This window comes from Salmo salar, chromosome ssa25, assembly GCF_905237065.1.
Source record: "Salmo salar chromosome ssa25, Ssal_v3.1, whole genome shotgun sequence".
NCBI lineage: Eukaryota > Metazoa > Chordata > Actinopteri > Salmoniformes > Salmonidae > Salmo > Salmo salar.
The window spans coordinates 33,886,347-33,910,144 of NC_059466.1; the positions used below are offsets into that span (position 1 = coordinate 33,886,347).

The 23,798-nt window shown below is 44.0% G+C and overlaps 1 protein-coding gene across 3 annotated transcripts in view; it reads right to left on the reverse strand.

Annotated features, from left to right (window-relative positions):
* Positions 1 to 20,230, reverse strand: part of LOC106586643 (nectin-3-like) — a 30,343-nt gene extending 10,113 nt beyond the window's left edge. The window contains exons 1-8 of one of the 3 annotated variants that reach the window (XM_045707604.1): positions 20,009 to 20,230; positions 19,633 to 19,705; positions 18,758 to 19,105; positions 14,605 to 14,910; positions 12,223 to 12,325; positions 11,856 to 12,010; positions 5,075 to 5,177; positions 4,855 to 4,953 (exon numbers count right to left, since the gene is read on the reverse strand). In XM_045707604.1, coding sequence (XP_045563560.1) covers positions 4,905 to 4,953; positions 5,075 to 5,177; positions 11,856 to 12,010; positions 12,223 to 12,325; positions 14,605 to 14,910; positions 18,758 to 19,105; positions 19,633 to 19,687 — 1,119 coding nt within the window. In that variant the 5' untranslated portion in view covers positions 19,688 to 19,705; positions 20,009 to 20,230 and the 3' untranslated portion in view covers positions 4,855 to 4,904. Of the gene's footprint in view, positions 1 to 4,854; positions 4,954 to 5,074; positions 5,178 to 11,855; positions 12,011 to 12,222; positions 12,326 to 14,604; positions 14,911 to 15,164; positions 15,385 to 18,757; positions 19,106 to 19,632; positions 19,706 to 20,008 lie in introns of those variants that run through there. The other 2 variants (XM_045707605.1, XM_045707606.1) reach the window with 2 other exon arrangements.
* Positions 20,231 to 23,798: the final 3,568 nt, after the last annotated feature.

Genomic DNA, 23,798 nt, shown 5'->3' on the forward strand with positions numbered 1-23,798 from the left:
GAAGTAGTTGGTGAACTAGGCGAGGCAAGAATTTGAGAAACCAAGGCTGTTGAGTCTGCCAATAAGAATGTGGTGATCGACAGAGTCGAAAGCCTTGGCCAGGTCGATGAACACAGCTGCACAGTGATGTCTCTTATCGATAGCAGTTATGATATCGTTAAGGACCTTGAGCGTGGCTGAGGTGCACGCATGACCGGCTCTGAAACCAGATTGCATAGCGGAGAAGGTACGGTGTGATTCAAAATGGTAGGTAATCTGTTTGTTAACTTGGCTTTCGAAGACCTTAGAGATGCAGTGTAGGGTAGATATAGGTCTGTAGCAGTTTGGGTCTAGAGTGTCTCCCCCTTTGAAGAGGGGGATGACCGCAGCAGCTGTCCAATCTCTGGGAATCTCAGATGATACGAAAGAGAGGTTGAACAAGCTAGTAATAGGGGTTGCAACAATTTCAGCAGATAATTGGAAAGCATGGCCAGCCGTAGAGAAATGCTTATTGAAATTCTCAATTATAGTGGATTTATCGGTTGTAACAGTGTTTCCTAGCCTCAGAGCAGTGGGTTGCTGTGAGGAGGTGCTCTTTTTCTCCATGGACTTTAGTGTCCCAGAACTTTTTTGAGTTTGTACTGCAGGATGCAAATTTCTGTTTAAAAAAGCGACCCTTAGCTTTCCTGACTGCCTGTGTATATTGGTTCCTAACTTCCCTGAAAAGTTGCATATCACAGGGGCTATTCGATGCAGTGTGTTCCTAATGCAGAACACCACAGGATGTTTTTGTGCTGGTCAAGGGCAGACAGGAGTGAACCAAAGGCTATATCTATTCCTGGTTCTACATTTTTTGAATGGGGCATGCTTATTTAAGATGGTGAGGAAGGCACTTTTAAAGAACAACCAGGCATCCTCTACTGTCGGGATGAGGCCAATGTCATTCCAGGATACCCCGGCCAGGTCGATTAGAAAGGCCTGCTCGCAGAAGTGTTTTAGGGAGCGTTTGACAGTGATGAGGAGTGGTCGTTTGATCGCAGACCCATTACGGATGCAGGCAATGAGGCAGTGATCTCTGAGATCTTGGTTGAAAACAGCAGAGGTGTATTTGGAGGGCGAGTTAGTTAGGATGATATCTATGAGGGTGCCCGTGTTTACGGATTTGGGGTTATATCTGGTAGGTTCATTGATAAGTTGTGTGAGGTTGAGGGCATCAAGCTTAGATTGTAGGATGGCTGGGATGTTAAGCATGTCCCAGTTTAGGTCACCTAGCAGCACGAGCTCAGAAGATAGATGGGGGGCAATCAAATTACATATGGTGTCGAGGGCACAGCTTGGGGCGGAGGGTGGTCTACAGCAAGCAGCAACGGTGAGAGACTTGTTTCTGGAAAGGTTCATTTTTAGAAGTAGGAGCTCGAATTGTTTGGGTACAGACCTGGATAGTAAGACAGAACTCTGTAGGTTATCTTTGCAGTAGATTGCAACAGATAGTTTGCAGTAGATTGCAGTAGATTCCGACAAGATAGTACAGCCAAAGGGGGTTTGGCTGTTCTATCTTGTCGGAAAATGTTATAGTTAGGGATGGAAATGTCAAGGTTTTTGGTGGTCTTCCTAAGCAAGGATTCAGACACGGCTAGGACATCCGGATTGGTGGAGTGTGCTAGGGCAGTGAATAAAACAAACTTAGGGAGAAGGCTTCTAATGTTAACATGCATGAAACCAAGGCTTTTACGGTTGCAGAAGTCAACAAATGAGAGAGCCTGGGGGATGGGAGTGGAGCTAGACACTGCAGGGCCTGGATTAACCTCTACATCACCAGAGGAACAGAGGAGGGTAGGATAAGGGTACGGCTAAAGGCTAACAGAACTGCACGTCTAGCACGTTCAGAACAGAGAGTAAAAGCAGCAGATTTCTGGGCACTGTAGAATATATTCAAGGCATAATGTACAGACAAAGGTATAGTAGGATGTGAATACAGTGGGGGTAAACCTGTGCATATAGTGATAATGAAAGAGATATTGTCTCTAGAAATAGCATTTAAACCAGGTGATGTCACTGCGTGTGTGGGAGGTGGAACTAAATTGTTAGCCGAGGCATTTTGAGCAGTGCTAGAGGCTCTACAGTGAAATAAAACAATAGTTACAAACCAAAACAGCAATGGGCAAGGCATGGTGACTTTAGTGAGAGGTATGCGTACCCGGGAGATCATAAGAGTCCAGTGCATAGCTTCAGGCAGCTAGCGGCGGGCTAGCAGTCTAACAGAAAGGCCTTAGAGGGGCGACGCGACGGAGGAAAGTCTGTTGTGGCCTCCTCGTGCAGTTACATCAGCGGACGGATCAGCAAGGCTCCGTGTGGTAAACCAGGCCAATTGGCAAAATATTTATAGAGGCCAAAGAAATATGTCCGAAGGGCCTCTTAAGCCGGCCTCTTAAGCCAGCAGTCCAATGTGCCATTGTGATTGTTCCAGGTATAGTAAGGTTACCATACAGGACTGTCGTGCGTTTTCTTATTTTGTTTCAGTGTTCACGTATGAATAGAAATATAAGTATGGATACTTACCACGCTGCGTATTGGTCCGATATTTCTTACTCTTCATCAGAAGATGAAACGTATGACAGAATCACCCACCAAACGAGGACCAAGCAGCGGAGGAGGGAGCAACAGGAGGTGTATACGGAGTCATGGACTTGGGAGGAGATACTGGCTGGAGAAGGACCATGGAGGAAGACTGGAGAGAATCGAGAACGTTATTCGGGAACACGGCTGGCAAGGAAGCCTGAGAGGCAGCCCCTAAACATTTTTGGGTGGGGGCACACGGCTAAGTTGGCTAGGCCAGGACTGGGACCTGAGCCAACTTCCCGTGCTTATTATGGGGAGCGTCGGACGAAGAAAACACCATGCTATGCGGAGATACGCACTGTATCACCAGTGCGCACCTAAAGGCCGGTGCGGTTCATACCAGCACTCCGCTCGTGCTGGGCTACGATAACTATCCAGCCAGAACGGGTTATGCAGGCTGTGTCCTTCAGACCTCCAGTGCGTAGTCAAGGCCCCGTGTATCCTGCTCCTGCTCCTCGCACTAGCCCTGTGGTGCGTGTCCCTAGTCTGGTGCCTCCTAAGCCAGCCCCACGCATCAGGCCTGTAGTGCGGCAGTCCAGTCCAGTACGTCCTGTTCCTGCTCCTCCCACTAGCCTTGAGGTGCTTGTCCCTAGTCTGGCGCCTCCAAAGCCAGCCCCACGCACCAGGCCTGTAGTGCGTCAGTCCAGTCCAGTACGTCCTGTTACTGCTCCTCGCACTAGCCTTGAGGTGCGTATCCCTAGTCTGGTGCCTTCAAAGCCAGCCCCACGCACCAGGCCTGTAGTGCGTCAGTCCAGTCCAGTACGCCCTGTTCCTGCTCCTCGCACTAGCCCTGTGGTGCGTGTCCCTAGTCTGGCGCCTCCTAAGCCAGCCCCACGCACCAGGCCTCCAGTGCGTCAGCCCAGTCCAGCTCGTCCTGCTCCTGCTCCTCGCACTAGCCCTGTGGTGCGTGTCCCTAGTCTGGCGCCTCCTAAGCCAGTCCCCCGCATCAGACCTTCAGTGCGCAGTCCCCGTCCAGAGCTTCCGGCAACAGCGCCCCGTCCAGTGTCCGGCAACAGTGCCCAGTCCAGAGTGTCCGGCAACAGTGCCCTGTCCAGAGTGTCCGGCAACAGTGCCCCGTCCAGAGTGTCCGGCAACAATGCCCCGTCCAGAGGGTCCGGCAACAGTGCCCCGTCCAGAGTGTCCGGCAACAGTGCCCCGTCCAGAGTGTCCGGCAACAGTGCCCCGTCCAGAGCTTCCAGCGATAGTGCCCCGTCTAGAGATGGCCCACAGTCCGGAGCCAGCAGAGACGGCCCACAGTCTGGAGCCGACAGAGATGGCCCACAGTCCGGAGCCGACAGAGACGGCCCACAGTCCGGAACCGACAGAGACAGCCCACAGTCCGGAACCGACAGAGACGGCCCACAGTCCGGAACCGACAGAGACACCCTACAATACGGAACCGACAGAGTCGCCCTACAGTCCGGAACCGGCGCAGCCAGAGTCACCCTACAGTCCTGAACCGGCGCAGCCAGTCGCCCTACAGTCCAGAGCTTCCAGAGTCGCCCTCCAGTCCGGAGCTCCCAGAGTCGCCCTCCAGTCCAGAGCTCCCAGAGTCACCCTCCAGTCCAGAGCTCCCAGAGTCGCCCTCCAGTCCGGAGCTCCCAGAGTCGCCCTCCAGTCCGGAGCTCCCAGAGTCGCCCTCCAGCCCGAGGTCTCCAGCAACGCGCTTCAGCCCAAGGTCTTCAGCGGGGGTGGACAGGTTAGGGTGGGGACTATGGCCAGAGCCTGAGCCACCTCCATAGGAGGAGGATTGGGGAGGGAGGGTGTAGCACGGGAGCCGTCGGTGACGGTAGCCACCCTCCCTTCCCTCCCTTTAGTTTAGGATTGATTTTTGTTTTGGGGTTTATTTTTTGTGTGAGGTGCAACCGGGGTCTGCACCTTTGGGGGGGGGGCGGGGTACTGTCACGTTCTGAGCAGTAAAAGGGGTTATTTGTTATTGTAGTTTGGTCAGGACGTGGCAGGGGTGTGTTTGTTTTGTGTTGTCGGGGATTTTTGGGAATTGTTCTATGTTTTGTATTTCTATGTTCGTATTTCTAGTATTTGTATTTCTATGTTAATTTTGGGAACAACCTCCAATTAGAAGCAGCTGTTTGTCGTTGCTTCTAATTGGAGGCCATATTTATATGGGTTTATTTTCTCTTGTGTTTGTGGGTGATTGTTCCAGGTATAGTCAAGGTTACCATACAGGACTGTCGTGCGTTTTCTTATTTTTTTCAGTGTTCACGTATGAATAAAAATATAAGTATGGACACTTACCACGCTGCGTATTGGTCCGATATTTCTTACTCTTCATCAGAAGACGAAACTTATGACAGTTGTGGTGCCTGGAACTGATGTTTGGCTATGATTGGACTCCTGGAATATCGTCAAGAAAAAAATATATTCTGAATTTGATACAAATAAATATATGATCATCAAATGATTTTTTTTTCATAATGGAAAATTCTCTTCATAATATTACAGTAGTTGATATTACCAAGGAAACTGTCTGTATTTGCAGCGGTACCATATGAGTGCAGCCGCAGCAACAATCAGAGAGAGAATGACAACCAGTAGAACCCAACAGGCAGCAGAGGTCTCTTTGAAGAGAGAGGGGATACAATTAATATAAGAAACAGTCTTCATTTACAATTACATGTAATCTTGTTGCCCTAGCAAACATAATGGCTCTGATGCAAACACGTTACTGCAGAAAGCAAAGAATTAATACTACAGTCGTGGCCAAAAGTTTTGAGAATGACACAAATATTAATTTTCACAAAGTCTGCTGCCTCAGTTTGTATGATGGCAATTTGCATATACTCCAGAATGTTATGAAGAGTGATCAGATAAATTGCAATTAATTGCGAAGTCCCTCTTTGCCATGCAAATGAACTGAATCCCCCAAAAACATTTCCACTGCATTTCAGCCCTGCCACAAAAGGACCAGCTGACATCATGTCAGTGATTATCTCGTTAACACAGGTGTGAGTGTTGATGAGGACAAGGCTGGGGATCACTCTGTCATGCTGTTTGAGTTTGAATAACAGACTGGAATCTCCAAAAGGAGGGTGGTGCTTGGAATCATTGTTCTTCCTCTGTCAATCATGGCTACCTGCAAGGAAACACGTGCCATCATCATTGCTTTGCACAAAAAGGGCTTCACAGGCAAGGATATTGCTGCCAGTAAGATTGCACCTAAATCAACCATTTATCGGATCATCAAGAACTTCAAGGAGAGCGGTTCAATTGTTGTGAAGAAGGCTTCAGGGTGCCCAAGAAAGTCCAGCAAGCGCCAGGACCATCTCCTAAAATTGATTCAGCTGCGGGAAAGGGGCACCACCAGTACAGAGCTTGCTCAGGAATGGCAGCAGGCAGGTGTGAGTGCATCTGCATGCACAGTGAGGCAAAGACTTTTGTCAAGAAGGGCAGCAAAGAAGCCACTTCTCTCCAGGAAAAACATAATGGACAGACGGATATTCTGCAAAAGGTACAGGGATTGGACTGCTGAGGACTGGGGTAAAATCATTTTCTCTGATGAATCCCCTTTCCGATTGTTTGGGGCATCCGGAAAAAAGCTTGTCCGGAGAAGACAAGGTGAGCGCTACCATCAGTCCTGTGTCATGCCAACAGTAAAGCATCCTGAGACCATTCCTGTGTGGGGTTGCTTCTCAGCCAAGGGAGTGGGCTCACACAATTTTGCCTAAGAACACAGCCATGAATAAAGAATGGTACCAACACATCCTCCGAGAGCAACTTCTCCCAACCATCCAGGAACAGTTTGGTGAGTTAATTTTCATGCCAATCTCCTTTGCATTAGCGTAGCCTCTCCTGTAGCCTATCAACTATGTGTCGGTCTATCCCTGTTCTCTCCTCTCTGCACAGGCCATACAAACGCTTCACATCGCGTGGCCGCTGCCACTCTAACCTGGTGCTCCCAGCGCGCACGACCCACTTGGAGTTCCAGGTCTCCGGCAGCCTCTGGAACTGCCGGTCTGCGGCCAACAAGGCAGAGTTCATCTCAGCCTATGCTACCCTCCAGTCCCTCGACTTCTTGGCGCTGACGGAAACATGGATTACCACAGAAAACACTGCTACTCCTACTGCTCTCTCCTCGTCTGACCACGTGTTCTCGCACACCCCGAGATCATCTGGTCAGCGGGGTGGTGGCACTGGAATCCTCATCTCTCCCAAGTGGACATTCTCTCTTTCTCCCCTGACCCATCTCCTCCTTTGAATTCCATGCTGTCACAATCACTAGCCCATTGAAGCTTAACCAGTTAGGGCTAGGGGGCAGTATTGCCACGGCCGGATATTTTTTTTTATTTAATCTGGTTACTACTCCTGCCCAGTACTACTCCTGCCCAGTAACTAGAATATGCATATAATTATTGGCTTTGGATAGAAAACACCCTAAAGTTTCTAAAACTGTTTGAATGGTGTCTGTGAGTATAACAGAACTCATATGGCAGGCCAAAACCTGAGAAGATTCCATGCAGGAAGTGGCCTGTCTGACAAGTTGTGTTTCATCTTGGCTCTTTTTATTGAAGACTGAGGATCTTTGCTATAACTTGACACTTCCTACGGCTCCCATAGGCTCTCAGAGCCCGGGAAAAAGCTGAACGATATCGAGGCAGCCTCTGGCTTAAACACTTTATCGCTTTTGGCAAGTGGCCGATCAGAGTACTATGGGCTTAGGCGCGTGCCCGAGTCGACCCCATGCTTTATTTTCTTTTGTCTGTTTACCTAAACGCAGATTCCCGGTCGGAATATTATCGCTTTTTTATGAGAAAAATGGCATAAAAATTTATTTTAAACAGCGGTTGACATGCTTCGAAGTACGGTAATGGAATATTTAGAATTTTTTTGTCACGAATTGCGCCATGCTCGTCACCCTTATTTACCCTTTCGGATAGTGTCTTGAACGCACGAACAAAACGCCGCTATTTGGATATAACTATGGATTATTTTGAACCAAACCAGCATTTGTTATTGAAGTAGAAGTCCTAGGAGTGCATTCTGACGAAGACAGCAAAGGCAATAACATTTTTTCTTATAGTAAATCTGACTTTGGTGAGTGCTAAACTTGCTGGTGTCTAAATAGCTAGCCCTGTGATGCCGGGCTATCTACTGAGAATATTGCAAAATGTGCTTTCACCGAAAAGCTATTTTAAAATCGGACATATCGAGTGCATAGAGGAGTTCTGTATCTATAATTCTTAAAATAAATGTTATGCTTTTTGTGAACGTTTATAATGAGTAATTTTGTAAATTCACCGGCAGTGTTCGGTGGGAATGCTAGTCACATGCTAGTCACATGCTAATGTAAAAAGCTGGTTTTTGATATAAATATGAACTTGATTGAACAAAACATGCATGTATTGTATAACATCATGTCCTAGGGTTGTCATCTGATGAAGATCATCAAAGGTTAGTGCTACATTTAGCTGTGGTTTTGGTTTGTGTGACATTATATGCTAACTTGAAAAATGGGTGTCTGATTATTTCTGGCTGGGTACTCTGCTGACATAATCTAATGTTTTGCTTTCGTTGTAAAGCCTTTTTGAAATCTGACAGTGTGGTTAGATTAACGAGAGTCTTGTCTTTAAAATGCTGTAAAATAGTCATATGTTTGAGAAATTGAAGGAATAGCATTTCTAAGGTATTTGAATAACGCGCCACAGGATTCCACTGGCTGTTACGTAGGTGGGACGATTTGGTGCCACCTACTCTAGAGAGGTTAACAACCTTACCATTTATCGCCCTCCAGGTTCCCTTGGAGAGTTCATCAATGAGTTTGACGCCTTGATAAGTTCCTTTCCTGATGATGGCTTACCCCTCACAGTTCTGGGTGACATTAACCTCCCTACGTCTACCTTTCACTCATTTCTCTCTGCCTCCTTCTTTCCACTCCTCTCCTCTTTTGACCTCACCCTCTCACCGTCCCCCCCTACTCACAAGGCAGGCAATACGCTTGACCTCATCTTCACTAGATGCTGTTCTTCTACTAATCTCACTGCAACTCCCCTCCAAGTCTCTAACCACTACCTTGTATCATTTTCCCTCTCGCTCTCCTCCAACACTACTCACTCTGCCCATACTCAGATGGTATTGCGCCGTCGCAACCTTCGCTCTCTCTCTCCTGCTACTCTCTCCTCTTCTATCCTATGATCACTTCCCTCTGCTCAATCCTTCTCCAACCAATCTCCTGATTCTGCCTCCTCAACTCTCCTCTCCTCCCTTTCTGCATCCTTTGACTCTCTATGTCCCCTATCCTCCCGATCGGCTCGGTCCTCCCCTCCTGCTCCGTGGCTTAACGACTCATTGCGAGCTCAAAGAACAGGGCTCCGGGCAGCCGAGCGGAAATGGAGGAAAACTAGCCTCCCTGGGGACCTGGTATCTTTTCACTCCCTCAACTCTACATTTTCCTCCTCTGTTTCTGCTGCTAAAGCCACTTTCTACCACTGTAACTTCCAAGCATCTGCCTCTAACACTAGGAAGCTCTTTGCCACCTTCTCCTCCCTCCTGAATCCTCCTCCCCCTCCCCCCTCCTCCCTCTCTGCTGATGACTTCGTCAACCATTTTGAAAAGAAGGTCGACGACATCCAATCCTCGTTTGTTAAGTCAAATGACACCGCTGGTCCTGCTCACATTGCCCTACCCTATGCTTTGACCTCTTTCTCCCCTCTCTCTCCAGATGAAATATTGCGTCTTGTGACGACCGGCCGCCCAACAACCTGCCCACTTGACCCTATCCCCTCCTCTCTTCTCCAGACCATTTCCGGAGACCTTCTCCCTTACCTCACCTCGCTCATCAACTCATCCTTGACCGCTGGCTACGTCCCTTCCGTCTTCAAGAGAGCGAGAGTTGCACCCCTTCTCAAAAAACCTACACTCGATCCCTCCGATGTCAACAACTACAGACCAGTATCCCTTCTTTCTTTTCTCTCCAAAACTCTTGAACGTGCCGTCCTTGGCCAGCTCTCCTGCTATCTCTCTCAGAATGACCTTCTTGATCCAAATCAGTCAGGTTTCAAGGCTGGTCATTCAACTGAGACTGCTCTTCTCTGTGTCACGGAGGCTCTCCGCACTGCTAAAGCTAACTCTCTCTCCTCTGCTCTCATCCTTCTAGACCTATCTGCTGCCTTTGATACTGTGAACCATCAGATCCTCCTCTCCACCCTCTCCCAGTTGGGTATCTCCGGCGCGGCTCACTCTTGGATTGCGTCCTACCTGACAGTTCGCTCCTACCAGGTGGCGTGGCAAGAATCCCCCCAGGGCTCAGTTCTAGGCCCTCTCCTATTCTCGCTATACACCAAGTCACTTGGTTCTGTCATATCCTCACATGGTCTCTCCTATCATAGCTACGCAGACGACACACAATGAATCTTCTCCTTTCCCCCTTCTGATAACCAGGTGGCGAATCGCATCTCTGCATGTCTGGCAGACATATCAGTGTGGATGACGGATCACCACCTCAAGCTGAACCTCGGCAAGACGGAGCTGCTCTTCCTCCCGGGGAAGGACTGCCCTTTCCATGATCTCGCCATCACGGTGGACAACTCCATTGTGTCCTCCTCCCAGAGTGTTAAGAGCCTCGGCGTGACCCTGGACAACCGCCTGTCGTTCTCCGCTAACATCAAGGCGGTGACCCGATCCTGTAGGTTCATGCTATACAACATTCGCAGAGTACGACCCTGCCTTACACAGGAAGCGGCGCAGGTCCTAATCCAGGCACTTGTCATCTCCCGTCTGGATTACTGCAACTCCCTGTTGGCGGGGCTCCCTGCCTGTGCCATTAAACCCCTACAACTCATCCAGAACGCCGCAGCTTGTCTGGTAGTCAACCAGTTCTCTCACATCACCCCGCTCCTCCGCACACTCCAGTGGCTTCCTGTTGAAGCTCGCATCTGCTACAAGACCATGGTGCTTGCCTACGGAGCTGTGAGGGGAACGGCACCTCCGTACCTTCAGTCTCTGATCAGGCCCTACACCCAAACAAGGGCACTGCGTTCATCCACCTCTGGCCTGCTGGCCCCCCTACCTCTGCGGAAGCACAGTTCCCGCTCAGCCCAGTCAAAACTCTTCGCTGCTCTGGCACCCCAATGGTGGAACAAGCTCCCTCACGACACCAGGACAGCGGAGTCAATCACCACCTTCCGTAGACACCTGAAACCCCACCTCTTTAAGGAATACCTGGGATAGGATAAAGTAATCCTTCTACCCCCCCCCTCCCAAAAAAAAATATAGATGTACTATTGCAAAGTGGTTGTTTCACTGGATATCATAAGGTGAATGCACCAATATGCAAGTCGCTCTGGATAAGAGTGTCTGCTAAATGACGTAAATGTAAATGTAAATGGTGAGGAACAATGCCTTTTCCAGCATGATAGAGCACCTTGACATAAGGCAAAAGTGATACCTAAGTAGCTCGGGAACAAAACATTGATATTTTGGGTCCATGTCCAGGAAACTCCCCAGACCTTAATCCCATTGAGAACTTGTGGTCAATCCTCAAGCGGGCAGATGGACAAACAAAAACCCACAAATTCTGACAAACTCCAAACATTGATTATGTAAGAATGGGCTGCCATCAGTCAGGATGTGGCCCAGAAGTTTATTGACAGCATGCCAGGGCGGATTGCAGGTCTTGAAAAAGAAGGGTCAACACTGCAAATATTAACTCTTTGCATCAACTTCATGCAATTGTCAATAAAAGCATTTGACACTTATGAAATGCTTGTAATTATACTTCAGTATTCCATAGTAACACCTGACAAAAATATCTAGTCACTGAAGCAGCCAACTTTGTAGAAATTAATATTTGTGTCATTCTCAAAACTTTTGGCCACGACTTTAAGTTAAACTACATGTACATATGCAGTAAGAGATAAGTGTGTATCATGACCATCTTAGTTAGTGGTTATACAGTAACTTCCAATAGAAAGGGTAATGAGGCCATAAGTCTTATATTAACACATGCATTGAAAGATAAGTGAGCATCTTGCTCAACCATTGTTATCCATGCTACATCACATTTCTCAACCTCATATTTGTGTTTTATGAGTATACCAGGAATGCCTGTATTGTTATCAGACAAATTTCCCTATGGGACAATAAAGTATTCAATAAATCAGGGTGTGTGTGTGTGTGTGTGTGTGTGTGTGTGTGTGTGTGTGTGTGTGTGTGTGTGTGTGTGTGTGTGTGTGTGTGTGTGTGTGTGTGTGTGTGTGTGTGTGTGTGTGTGTGTGTGTGTGTGTGTCTCAGGTGCATCTCACCAGAGGATATGTGTACATAGATGGAGCCAGTTGCTCGTCCGTAGGGGTTGGAGGTCTCACAGACATAGAGACCATTCAGCTCAGAGTTGAGACTGAGGAAGTGCAGTATGTCTCCCTCTGCTTTCACTGAAGACCCAGGCCATGGCTGGACCACTCTGAGGGGGAGAGAGAGAGGAGGAGAGGGGCTGAGTGTATGTGTGTGACTGTGTGTGTGCGTGTGCATGTGTGTGTTAAAGACAAAGGCATAATTTCACTGCCAGCATAATTCAACAACTGTCCTTTAGCTAATTTAGATCTCATGTCTTAACAAGTGCAGATAACATTTACATTTAAACTGGTTTGAACTAGTTTACATAGGAGTGAGTACCTGCTCCAGGTGTAGTTGGGATGTGGGTTGCCATCTGTTACACATAGTAAGACTGTGGTTTTAGAGGCCTCACTAAGGGTGATGTTCACTGACTGAGGTGGATCTATGAGAGGGAGAGAGAGAGAGAGAGAGAGAGAGAGAGAGAGAGAGAGAGAGAGAGAGAGAGAGAGAGAGAGAGAGAGAGAGAGAGAGAGAGCGTCAGAGTCAGCCTACAGGGAGGAAGTCAAAGACTTAACAGTGTGGTGACAAAGGAGCTGTTCGTGGACTATAGGAGAAAGAGGGGAGAACACTTCCATCCACATCAATGGGGCTGTTGTGGAGTGGGTCGAGACCTTTAAGTTTTTTGGCGTCCACATCTGTAAGTACATAACATGGTCCACACTCACCCGCACAGTCCTGAAGAGAATGGGCCCTCAAATCCTCAAAAGATTATACAGCTGCATCATCGAGAACATCTTGACTGTCTGCATCATAGCTTGGTATGTCAATTCCACTGCCTTTGACCGCAAAGCGCTACAAAGGGTGGTGCGGACAGCACAGTACTCACAGGGGCCGAGCTCCCTCCAATCCAGGATCTCTATAGCAAATGGCCCCAGAGGAAGACACAAATAATTGCCAAAGAGTCCAGCCACCCAAACCAGAGACTGTTCACTCTGCTACGGTCCGGTAAACGGTACCAGAGCATCGGCTCTAGGACCAACAGGCTCAGAGACAGATTCTACTCCCAAGCCATAAGGCTGCTAAATAATCAATTATGTTACCTAAACTATCTGCACTGACTCTGTCTTGCACTGACTCTACACTTTATATATACACTGACCTGAAATATACTGACCCTTATCACACTCACTAGACTATGTATACACACCATATACACACTCACTCACACACCCACACTACACTGTCACTCCCAGACAAATCCATCACACATTCAAACACTACATTTGCACACACACACACACACACACACACACACACACACACACACACACACACACACACACACACACACACACACACACACACACACACACACACACACACACACACACACACACAACACACACACTCACCCACTAACATACACACACATACTTTTACACATCATTTGCTGCTGCTACTCTGTTCTTTATTTTACTCTTATTATTATTATTATCTATCCTGATGCCTAGTCCCTTTACCCTGCCTTCATGTACATATCTACCTCAACTACCTGTACCTCGTACCTCTGCACATTGATCTGGTACTGGTACTCCTTGCATATAGCTCCATTCTTGCGTATTTTATTTTATTCCTCTTGTGTTAGTTACTATTTAACATTTTTTTTTTACTCTGCATCGTAGGGAAAGGATTTTAAGCAAGCAATTCACTGTAAAGTCTACACCAGTTGTATTCGGCGTATGTGATAAGCAACATTTTATTTTCTTTGATTTGAGAGACAGAGAAAGAGAAACAGAGAGGTGGTTACAGTTACTGCCGGCATAGAATGTAAATAGACCTACACTCACACACCAATACCAAGACAGCTATATTACAACTATAACAATGACAGGAGTGGAACTTTAATCTACAGATTTTGTATTATTTTAATTGAACCTGTGTTTAACGAGGCAAGTCAGTTAAGGACAAATTCTTATTTAAAATGATGGACTAGGAACAGTGGGTTAACTGCCTTGCTCAGGGGAAGAATGACAGATGTTTACCTTGTCAGCTCAGGGATTCAATCTAGCAACCTTTTGGTTACTGGCCCAACGCTAAGATGAGGCAAAACCTGGTCTTCCTTCATTTCAGTTTGATAGATTACTTGCAGTAGAGGAGCAGTACAATGAAAGTCTTGTAAAGGTCCATACCACTCTGTGCCTCAGAACTATGTTTAAGCTAAAGAAAATAACAGTTGTTACAGGTTAGATCAAAGGCTTTCCTCGGTTGAAAGGGTTTTACATGGAACCCAAAAGGTTTCGACCTGGAACCAAAAAGGGTTCTACCTGGAACTAATAGGGGGTTATTCAAAGGGTTCTCCTATTGGGACAGACAAAAAAAAAGTTGGTTCTAGGATAGAACCTTATTTTCTAAGAGTGTATAGACAGACAGGGACTGGTTAGAGGGGCTACTAGGCTACAGTCAGAGAAGACAGTGAGACTCTATATATACAGTGGATGTCTATGGTCTATGACAGTGATAGTGGAGTATACATTTGCAGTGGATGACGATAGTGTAGGACAGTGGTAGTAGAATATATGTACAGTGTCTGTCTATAGGGTAGGGCAGTAGAAGTGGAGTATACATTTACAGTGGATGCCAATAGTGTAGGACAGTGGTAGTAGAATATATTTACAGTGTCTGTCTATAGGGTAGGAAAGTAGTAGTGTAGTATATACTTACAGTGGATGTCTAAGTTGTAGTTGTAGCTCCTTTCTGTTACCAGGGCAGACTGGTTGACCACACACTGGACCTGCTGCTGATTGGCTGCTCTGGTTGGCACCCCGAGCAGGTGGCTGAGTACTGTGGTGGTTCCGTTGTCGTGCTGGGTAGAGTTGGTCACTATCCTCAACAAACTGCCCAATGTACCTGTCTTCCACGTCACTTCTGCCTGTGGCTTGGCACCAGCAGCCACACAGGTTGCCAAGACAACCTCATTCTCCCCAATGACAGGAGGAACATCAACTGTCACATTCACCACTGGAGGAACTATGACCAGAAACCAAACAAACAGAGAACAGAAAACATGAACAAGTCACTCATTGTAAATGTCAGACTATACATGGAAAAACAACCAAAACAGACCTCACATCACATGAAATGCTCATGTTATATGTCCAACAAATTTTAAATAAACCATATCATGTTAACTATTTGTTCAATTGCAACATACATCATTAGTAGCGACACATTTACTGTATTGGAGGTTTGGTCAAATCCAGTTTTAACAGGTTTTAGCTCACCCTGATGAGAGATACTTGCACCTGAGGAATTAAGTTTCACACACACATCCCAAAATCTGTTTTTCAGCTTTAGCAGTTCCACTGAAAAGCATTCACAGCCCATTCACAGCCCTACTGTTAAGGAATGCTGTATATAGTGGTGTATTCTGTATATTCCAACATCTGTTCCACCATTAGAGAAACTGTTGATGCCTGTACTCTCCTGGTTACAGCTTGAGTAAGAGGATACACTCTCAGAAAGGAAGCTGCTAAGTACAACCACATAGAGTTCTTTAGTTTGTACGGGATCCCTTTTTGGTTCTACCTAGAACCCTCTACGTAGGGTTCTTCCTCGACGTAGGGTTCCCTCTACGTAGGGTTCCTGCCTAATTCTATGGAGAACCCTCTACGTAGGGTTCTTCCATATAATTAGAAATTAGAATTGGATCTCTATGGGTTCTTCAAAGATCCCCCTTTAAATGGTTCTGCCTAGAACCCTCTATAAATAATAACATATATTTTAAAATGTTTTATTGTCACATACACCGGATAATTGCAGTGAAATTGTTGTTTTACAGGGTCAGCCATAGTAGTACATCACAGCTGGGGCAAATTAGGGTTAAGTGTCTTCCTCAGCCAGAATGAAGATATCTAACAATTGGAACTTTTAATCACCTTCAACATGCATTTTAGAAAGACTGCTAGGTTAGGGAAATCTGTTAAATTATCTACCTAAATAATCTAAACTGGGACAACTATCTCAGTAACGGGTGCAATAAGTCGAACTATTAAAAGACTGGAAAAATGTAGACAAATATTGTTATTTTTTTCCTTGTAGCATAAGGTTAATCAACTAATCAATTCACATACAAAAACACAGATATTGAAACAAACACATCTACCTGCAATAGAGCATGCTGGGAAATATGATAATGATAGGCATGGTTTTGGGTGTTTAGGCTTCTCCAAGCTCTGATGCTGCTGATGGTCATTAGTAGCCTACCAAACTTGCTTTCTGCTTGGTTCTCTACACACTATTGTCCATCTAATCACTCTGACATCATTGCAAAGGTAATTGAAAATCTAATCAAACACATTTCTATAGGCTATGCAATTGCATGAGAAAACAGAGTTTTGATGGCCTCTATTAAAAAAGGGAGGGAGTATCCCATCAGCTTTCTATAGGCTAGACCTGTGGTGTAAAGTACTTAAGTAATAATACTTTTAAGAAATACTTAAGTCGTTTTTGGTGGTATCTGTTCTCTAATATTAATATTTTTGACAACTATTACTTTTACTCCACTACCTTCCTAAAGAAAATAATGTACATTTTACTCCAGACATTTTCCCTTGCAGCTAAAGGTACTCCTTACATTTAAAATGTTCAAGGAGGACAGAATTATGGCACCAATCAATATAACGCTTTGTCATCCCTACTGCCTATGATCTGGCAGACTCACGAAACACAACTACTGTGTTTGTAAATTATGTCTGAGTGTGCACCTGTCTGTCCCTTATTAACATAATAATAAGATTGTGCCTTCTGGTTTGCTAAGTATAAGGAATATGATGTATAGCATTTACTTTTACTTTGTACTTTTACTCAAGTATGACAATTGAGTACTTTTTATACCACTGTACTTAAGTATATTTAACTTATAACCTGTATTTATTTTAACCTTTATTTAACTAGGCAAGTCAGTTAAGAACAAATTCTTATTTACAATGACGGCCTACCCCGGCCAAGCCCAGTCGACGCTGGGCTAATTGTACGTCTCCCTATGGGACTCCCAATCATGGCCGGATGTGATGCACCCTGGATTCGAATCAGGTCCTGCAGTGACACCTCTTGCACTGAGATGCAGTGTCTTAGATCACTGTCCATATGTAGCTTGTTTTTGGTCACAGGTCCAGGAATGGCTGAAGAATTGCAATATTTACCTGGAGCTAACTCTTAAGATAGCACTACTGGGTGATCTGAAAAGTCAATCGATCAATAATATAATAATACTTTCAGCAAACATTGTATTTTCAATGTATAATCTGTAGAAACAATGAGAATAGAACGGTTCAGAACTTTTGTGAAACATCACAGTGAAATTTGTAGAGTTTATTTTAAGTTTAGGGAATAGTGCCACTTTTTAGGATGTCAATATAAATGAATGTATTCATGCTTGTTTGTCTTAACATTTAATAATTATATGTGTTATTGTTTTTACCATTGAGGACCACTTTGGAAACAAGCGTTTTAATTAATACTATATTCTGTTTACCCAAAATAAATTAAAATAAATTCAATACATTTTGAATGTTCAGCAGAACAGGAAAATTGTGAAATTCACTCACTTATCAAGAGAACACGTGATAATCCCTACTGCCTATGTTCTGGTGGACTCACTAAACACAATTGCATCTTTTGTAAATAATGTCTGAGTGTTGGAATGTGCCCGTGGCTATCCGTACATTTTTAAAGCAATACAATGGTGCAGTCTGATTTGCGTAATATAAAAAATTTGAAAGATTTATATTTTAACTTTTACTTTTCATACTTAAGTATATTTTAGCAATTACATTTACTTTTGATAATTAAGTATATTTAAAATCAAATACTTTTAGACTTTTACTCAAGTAGTATTTTACTTGGTAACTTTCGCTTTTACTCGAGTAACTTTCTATTAAGGTATCTATACTTTTATTCAAGTATGACAATTTGGTACTTTTCCCACCACTGATGATTTGAAAAAGTTGGGGAAAAAAAGGTAAGCTGTGTCTTGCCTTACTGCACAAACTGGGCTTCATTCCTAAGTGATAATACATCATTCACAAGTGATAGGCTAATATTGTCACCCATCAGACTATTCTTAATTTAGTGTTGTCTTTTCATATACTAAATAATATATGTGGGAAATTAGTTTTTATTTAGAATGGACCATTATCATGCACCTGTCACGGAACAGGGAGAGGTTGAGGGTAGAGGAAGGACAGGAGTAAAAACAAACAAAATAGAACAATTGTGAAATTGACTGTGTCTATAAAATGTATATAGTATTCACTAGTTTACTCCAATTAGGGGAGGGGTGATAGGATTAGAAAGTAACAAAGTAAAATATATTACAAAAAATGGGATCTGTATTTATATACGTGTGTATGTATGTGTATATATATATATATATATATATATATATATATATATATATATATATATATATATATATATATATAGCAAAGAATATATGGGGGATTGGAAGTGATGCAGACAATTACATTGATGGAAGTTAGATTCTAACTGCAACATTAAAGCTGATCTACCCCTTAAAATAAAAGTACTATGCGTTGTCAGGGAAAATGTGTGGAGTAAAAAGTATCATATTTTCTTCAGGAATGTAGTGAAGTAAAAGTAAAAGTTGTCAAAAATATAAATAGTAAAGAAGAACCCGTTGGACACCTTTTTTTCTAAGCGCAGAGATGAGGGTTCTGTAGATGAGGGCTCTGCTCTTGCTTCACTTGAATTATGAAACTACCAACTTCTTACCTTTCTAGTATTGATTATCACAGTCTTTCCACACTGTCAATCATAGAAACAGTGATGCAAAGAGTGAAGGAAGAGTTCTTACCAAGCACAGTCAGGGGTATCTCTGTAGTGTATGCTCCACGGGGGAAAACACTGAAGATACATGTGGAGGTGCCTTCATCAAACAGTCTGACAGCTGTTATTCGAATAGATCCAAGGTTTTCCGATGGGTTCCCAATAAATTGGACTCTACCTACCAATCCATTCTGTGCAATAAACTTAGTAACCCCATTGGGATAAATCAGCATAAAATGATGGTTCTGTGTTTCTTCCCAAGTACTTTTCTGCCATGTTATCTGTTCGAGATCCTCAGTTGTCTCTATCAGTCTGCAGGATAAATCCACATCCTCCCCCTGTACCACAGTCCTGCGTCCTCCAATCACCCGTGTACCTGAAGAGAAAACATAAGCCAAAAAAACTGCCCAAAAGATACCTGTAGAATAGATGTTTATGAACTCTAATAAACAGAGATGTTACAGAAACACACAGATAAGACCATTATTAGTATTTAGCTGTGCTTATGAACTATGATATCCTATTGATGCTGAAATGTGGCTATTGTAAAAACAAATGTGCCAATTGCTCAATATTTTACCCTAAGCCAAATTGGGCAACCATAGTCAGAGGAGATGGCTAAAGCACATACTGATCTGGGTCCAGTCTCGGCTGAAACTACTTAGTGAATATGTTATTAGAATAATAAGCCAAAAGCCCTGACTCTATTCTTACACTTAATCAAGACCAAGATATTCAATACATTCCCAGATACTTGTGCATGCTCAGCATGTCTCAAAACAAAGGACAAGGACTACAGTTGAATGGTGGGATTGTGTGTTTGGTGGGTGTTATTGTCTTGCCTTGTGTCAATAAGAAAAAAGAGACAAAAACATGATTTCATAACATCAATTGGAAACCTACTTTCTGTATCCCTCTGGATCATGAGTAGAATAACACAGCACAGCTTCCGTAACATGTTTTGCTGTTCTCATTGCTATGGTCAGAGGGGAAATGTAATTATGGAATTATATAACATTTTAAAATTGGTGATTTGTAAAAATGAGGACCTATTCATTGTTTATGTAAGACAGTTATGTAGGCTAAGCTCTATGTAAAATAATGTTGTGTGCAATAAAATGTATTCAAGCAATGGTCTCCAATCATCACTCTTTGATGGAGACTATGCACATCTTGCAATGTAGCCCAAACCTTTTCACAAAAATAAACAACCAGTCCTACATTGGTCAGTAATAATGGAACAAAACAGATGCTTCTGTAAATTTAATAGACCACTAACCTTTGATGAATGGAAGTTCCTCTGCTGTAATAGTTGAGACATTTGTTTTTGACGTTTGTGCTGACAGAAAAATGTCCTCCTGCTGTAGGAAAACCCTAATTCAGTAAGCCACAGCAGCTATAGCACAATGGGGTGATTTCATGGATGAGACAGTCTCCACCCCACTCGCAGACTCCGGGCTTTTCATAGGCTGTGTGCTTCCTCTTTGAAAGCCTCTACCACCTTATACTGGTTATGAAACATACAATTAGCCCTCATTACAAAAAAACAAGAATGATGGGACAAAATTATATATTTTCTTTAAGAAAAACAAAGTTAAAAACAGCAACAGGCCAGAATCTGTATGACTTGGGACCCCCCTCTCTGATGATGCACTATATACACTACCGTTCAAAAGTTTGGGGTCACTTAGAAATGTCCTTGTTTTCCATGAAAACACATGAAATGAGTTGCAACATGAATAGGAAATATAGTCAAGACGTTGGCAAGATTATAAATAATGATTTTTAATTGAAATAATAATTGTGTCCTTCAAACGTTGCTTTTGTCAAAGAATCCTCATTTGAAGCAATTACAGCATTGCAGACCTTTGTCATTCTAGTTGTCAATTTGTTGAGGTAATCTGAAGAGATTTCACCCCATGCTTCCTCCACCATGCTTGTCAGATGGCGTCAAGCTCTCCTCAAGCATCTTTTCATTTGGTCTGCGTCTCACGAATGTTCTTCTTTGTGATCCGAACACCTCAAACTTAGATTTGTCTGTCCATAACACTTTTTTCCAATCTTCCACTGTCCAGTGTCTGTGTTCTTTTCCCATCTTAATCTTTTCTTTTTTAGCCAGTCTGAGATATGGCTTTTTCTTTGTTTTGCAGGTAACATTATTGCAAAAGGGTTTTCTAATGATCAATTAGCCTTTTAAAATGATAAACTTGCATTAGCTAACACAACGTGCCATTGGAACACAGGAGTGATGGTTGCTGATAATGGGCCTCTGTACGCCTATGCAGATATTCCATACAAAAACCAGCCGTTTCCAGCTACAATAGTCATTTACTTACAACATTAACAATGTCTACACTGTATTTCTGATCAATTTTATGTTATTTTATTATTTTAAGTGACCTCAATCTTTTGAACAGTAGTGTACATATTACCTCAATTACCTTGACTAACCTGTGGCCCCGCAAATTGACTCTGTACCCGTAACCCTGTATATAGCCTCTCTACTGATATTTTACTGCTGCTCTTTAATTATTTGTTATTTTCATTTTTTACTTATCTATTTATTACTCTGAACATTTTTTTTTACTGGATTGTTGGTAAAGGGCTTGTAAGTAAGCATTTCACTGTAAGGTGAAATTTGATTTGATTTATTTCAGAAATAGAGCCCAGGAGTCAAAAAAAGCATTTCATTTCAGGTAAACAATCATGTTGTCACGTCCTGACCAGTAATAGGGGTTATTTGTATTGTAGTTTGGTCAGGACGTGGCAGGGGGTATCTGTTTTATGTGGTTTGGGGTGGATGGTTGTTTAGAAGGGTGTTTGAATTATTATTTCCGGGTTTTCGGCTATGTTATATGTTTTGTATTTCTATGTTCATTCTAGTATTAGTATTTCTTTGTTTAGGTCATTGGGTGTTGGACTCTCAATTGGAGGCAGGTGTTTCCTAGTTGCCTCTGATAGAGAGTCCTATATATAGGTATGTGTTTGTGTTGGTAGTTTGTAGGAGATTGTGCTAGGTATAGCCTTAATGCTTTACCGGCCTGTTATTCGTCATTGTGTTTTGTGTACGTGTTTATTTTGGGTTTTTCTTCTTTGCCAATTAAATAAAGGAAGATGAGTGCACATAACCCCACTGCGTTTTGGTCCGACAATGATTTTTCTTTATCATCTGACGAAGAAGAATGTGACACGTTCATTTTCAATTGTTTGGGAACATTTCCCCAATCCCCCCCCATCAAACACCCCAAGTCAAACATTTCAATACATTTTACAATTATATTTATTGTACCAGCCGTTATAAGCCTACTTTCCACAGTAGTGCTTCAGGGTGTGGTATTTGCAATAAGCAAGGAACTGCACACAAGGCTGTGTTACATGACTCACACCTGTACTTGGTCATCTTCCTTTGTTTCTGTCATCGGGTAGATGTTAGACAGACCTTGCAATGCCTCCTTGTGCTTTTTTCTTGCAGGGTGGTCTGAGGGACATCACTTGGAAAGTGGTGTCCAGTGAGGTGTAGAGGATTGTCAGAGGCAGTAGACGGACAACGAGAAGTGTGGTGTGGTTTATCCTGTACTTCTGGTATAAGATCACCTGTCCTGTGACCTGCCGTTGAACAATGTGGCCGTTGAAGAGACCTACAATATGTCTCTTAGCTGGAAAAATTGCTTCTTGTACCATTTAAAGGACTTTCTGGCACCCTCAACAAAACTGTTCTGCATGTCCACTTTGTCAACTGCTCCCATCTTCTCGTTGTACTTCAAGACACAGTCTGGCTTTATTTTCCTACCTCCGGTGACATAGTCCAGTTTTCCTGTGTCCTACATTTTGGAGGTGAACACAGTGGACAGAACAAGGACATTGCGCTTGTCGTGACATTTCACTGCCATTATCTTCCCGTTGATTTGGAACTCCACCTCCCCCTTGCTATTTAAAAAAAAAAATATTGTCATTCCCTTCCTGTTGGATCTCACTGTGCCACAGGCCCCTGTGTTCTCCCTCAAAAAGGTACAGGAAAAGGGTAGGGCTACTGTAGCAGTGTACCCCTTTCCGAGCTAAGGCTGTAGCATGATGATCACAACTGATCCAGATATGCCAAGACCCTCAACATGCATTATATTTGTGCTGGTGCTGGTGTAGATGATCAGGTCCTGTACACATCCTGTCAGATTGTTACGTAAAATAAAGAACTTGACTCCAAATCTGTGGTGCTTTGAAGGGATGTATAGGCAGAATGCAAGCCTCCCTTCCAAGAAATGAGAGGCTTATTAATGCACAAGTCCTTGTGATCCACAGTCTTCCAAATGCCCTGGTCAAGCTGCCCAGGACATTCCTCATTTTGTGAATGGGGTTGGCGAGGTTGGCAGTGGCGTTGTTCACAAAGTGGAGCGCTCTCAGCAAGACAAGAAAGTGGTACTGGGAGAAAAGCGTTGGGGAAAAAAAGGGGTCTGCAGCATGGGGTCAGTGGTCCAGTAGTCCCTCACAGAGCCCTTCTTCACTAGCTCCTTCAGCAGCACCGTGAGCAAAAAGGTATACATTTCACTGATGGTAAGAGCTACCATTTTACGCCAAGGCCAGTCTTCTCTTTCAGTTCATGAGAATACCTGCAAACAAATATGCATATTTAGTAGGCTAAAGGCTTTCTGAACATTGAGACAATACCTTGGGTTTTTCTGTAATATGATAACGGAAATACCTGTTGGTTTCCTGCACCACACTCTCCACCAATTCCTCATCAAGGAAAAGTTGAAAATACTCTGCCTCTGAGGGGTGTAGGCAGGGTGCTTTGTATACCAGACAGCCTGTCATTGAAGTCTTATCTCTGATGGTGTGTAGTGACAGGATCTACAGCAGTGGGGACTCAATTTCAACCGCTTCTCCCTCACAGCCTAAAAGATTGGTAGCGGCACCCGCATCTTGGCAAGGTAAGGCAAGGTGCATTGGCTGTAAGGTTGAGGTCGGCGCCATTGTTCTCAGACATCTCGGGCTGTATCACCGCCTGGTACGGCAACCGCACCGCCCTTAAGTGCAAGGCGGTCTGCACATGTATCACTGGGGGCAAACTACCT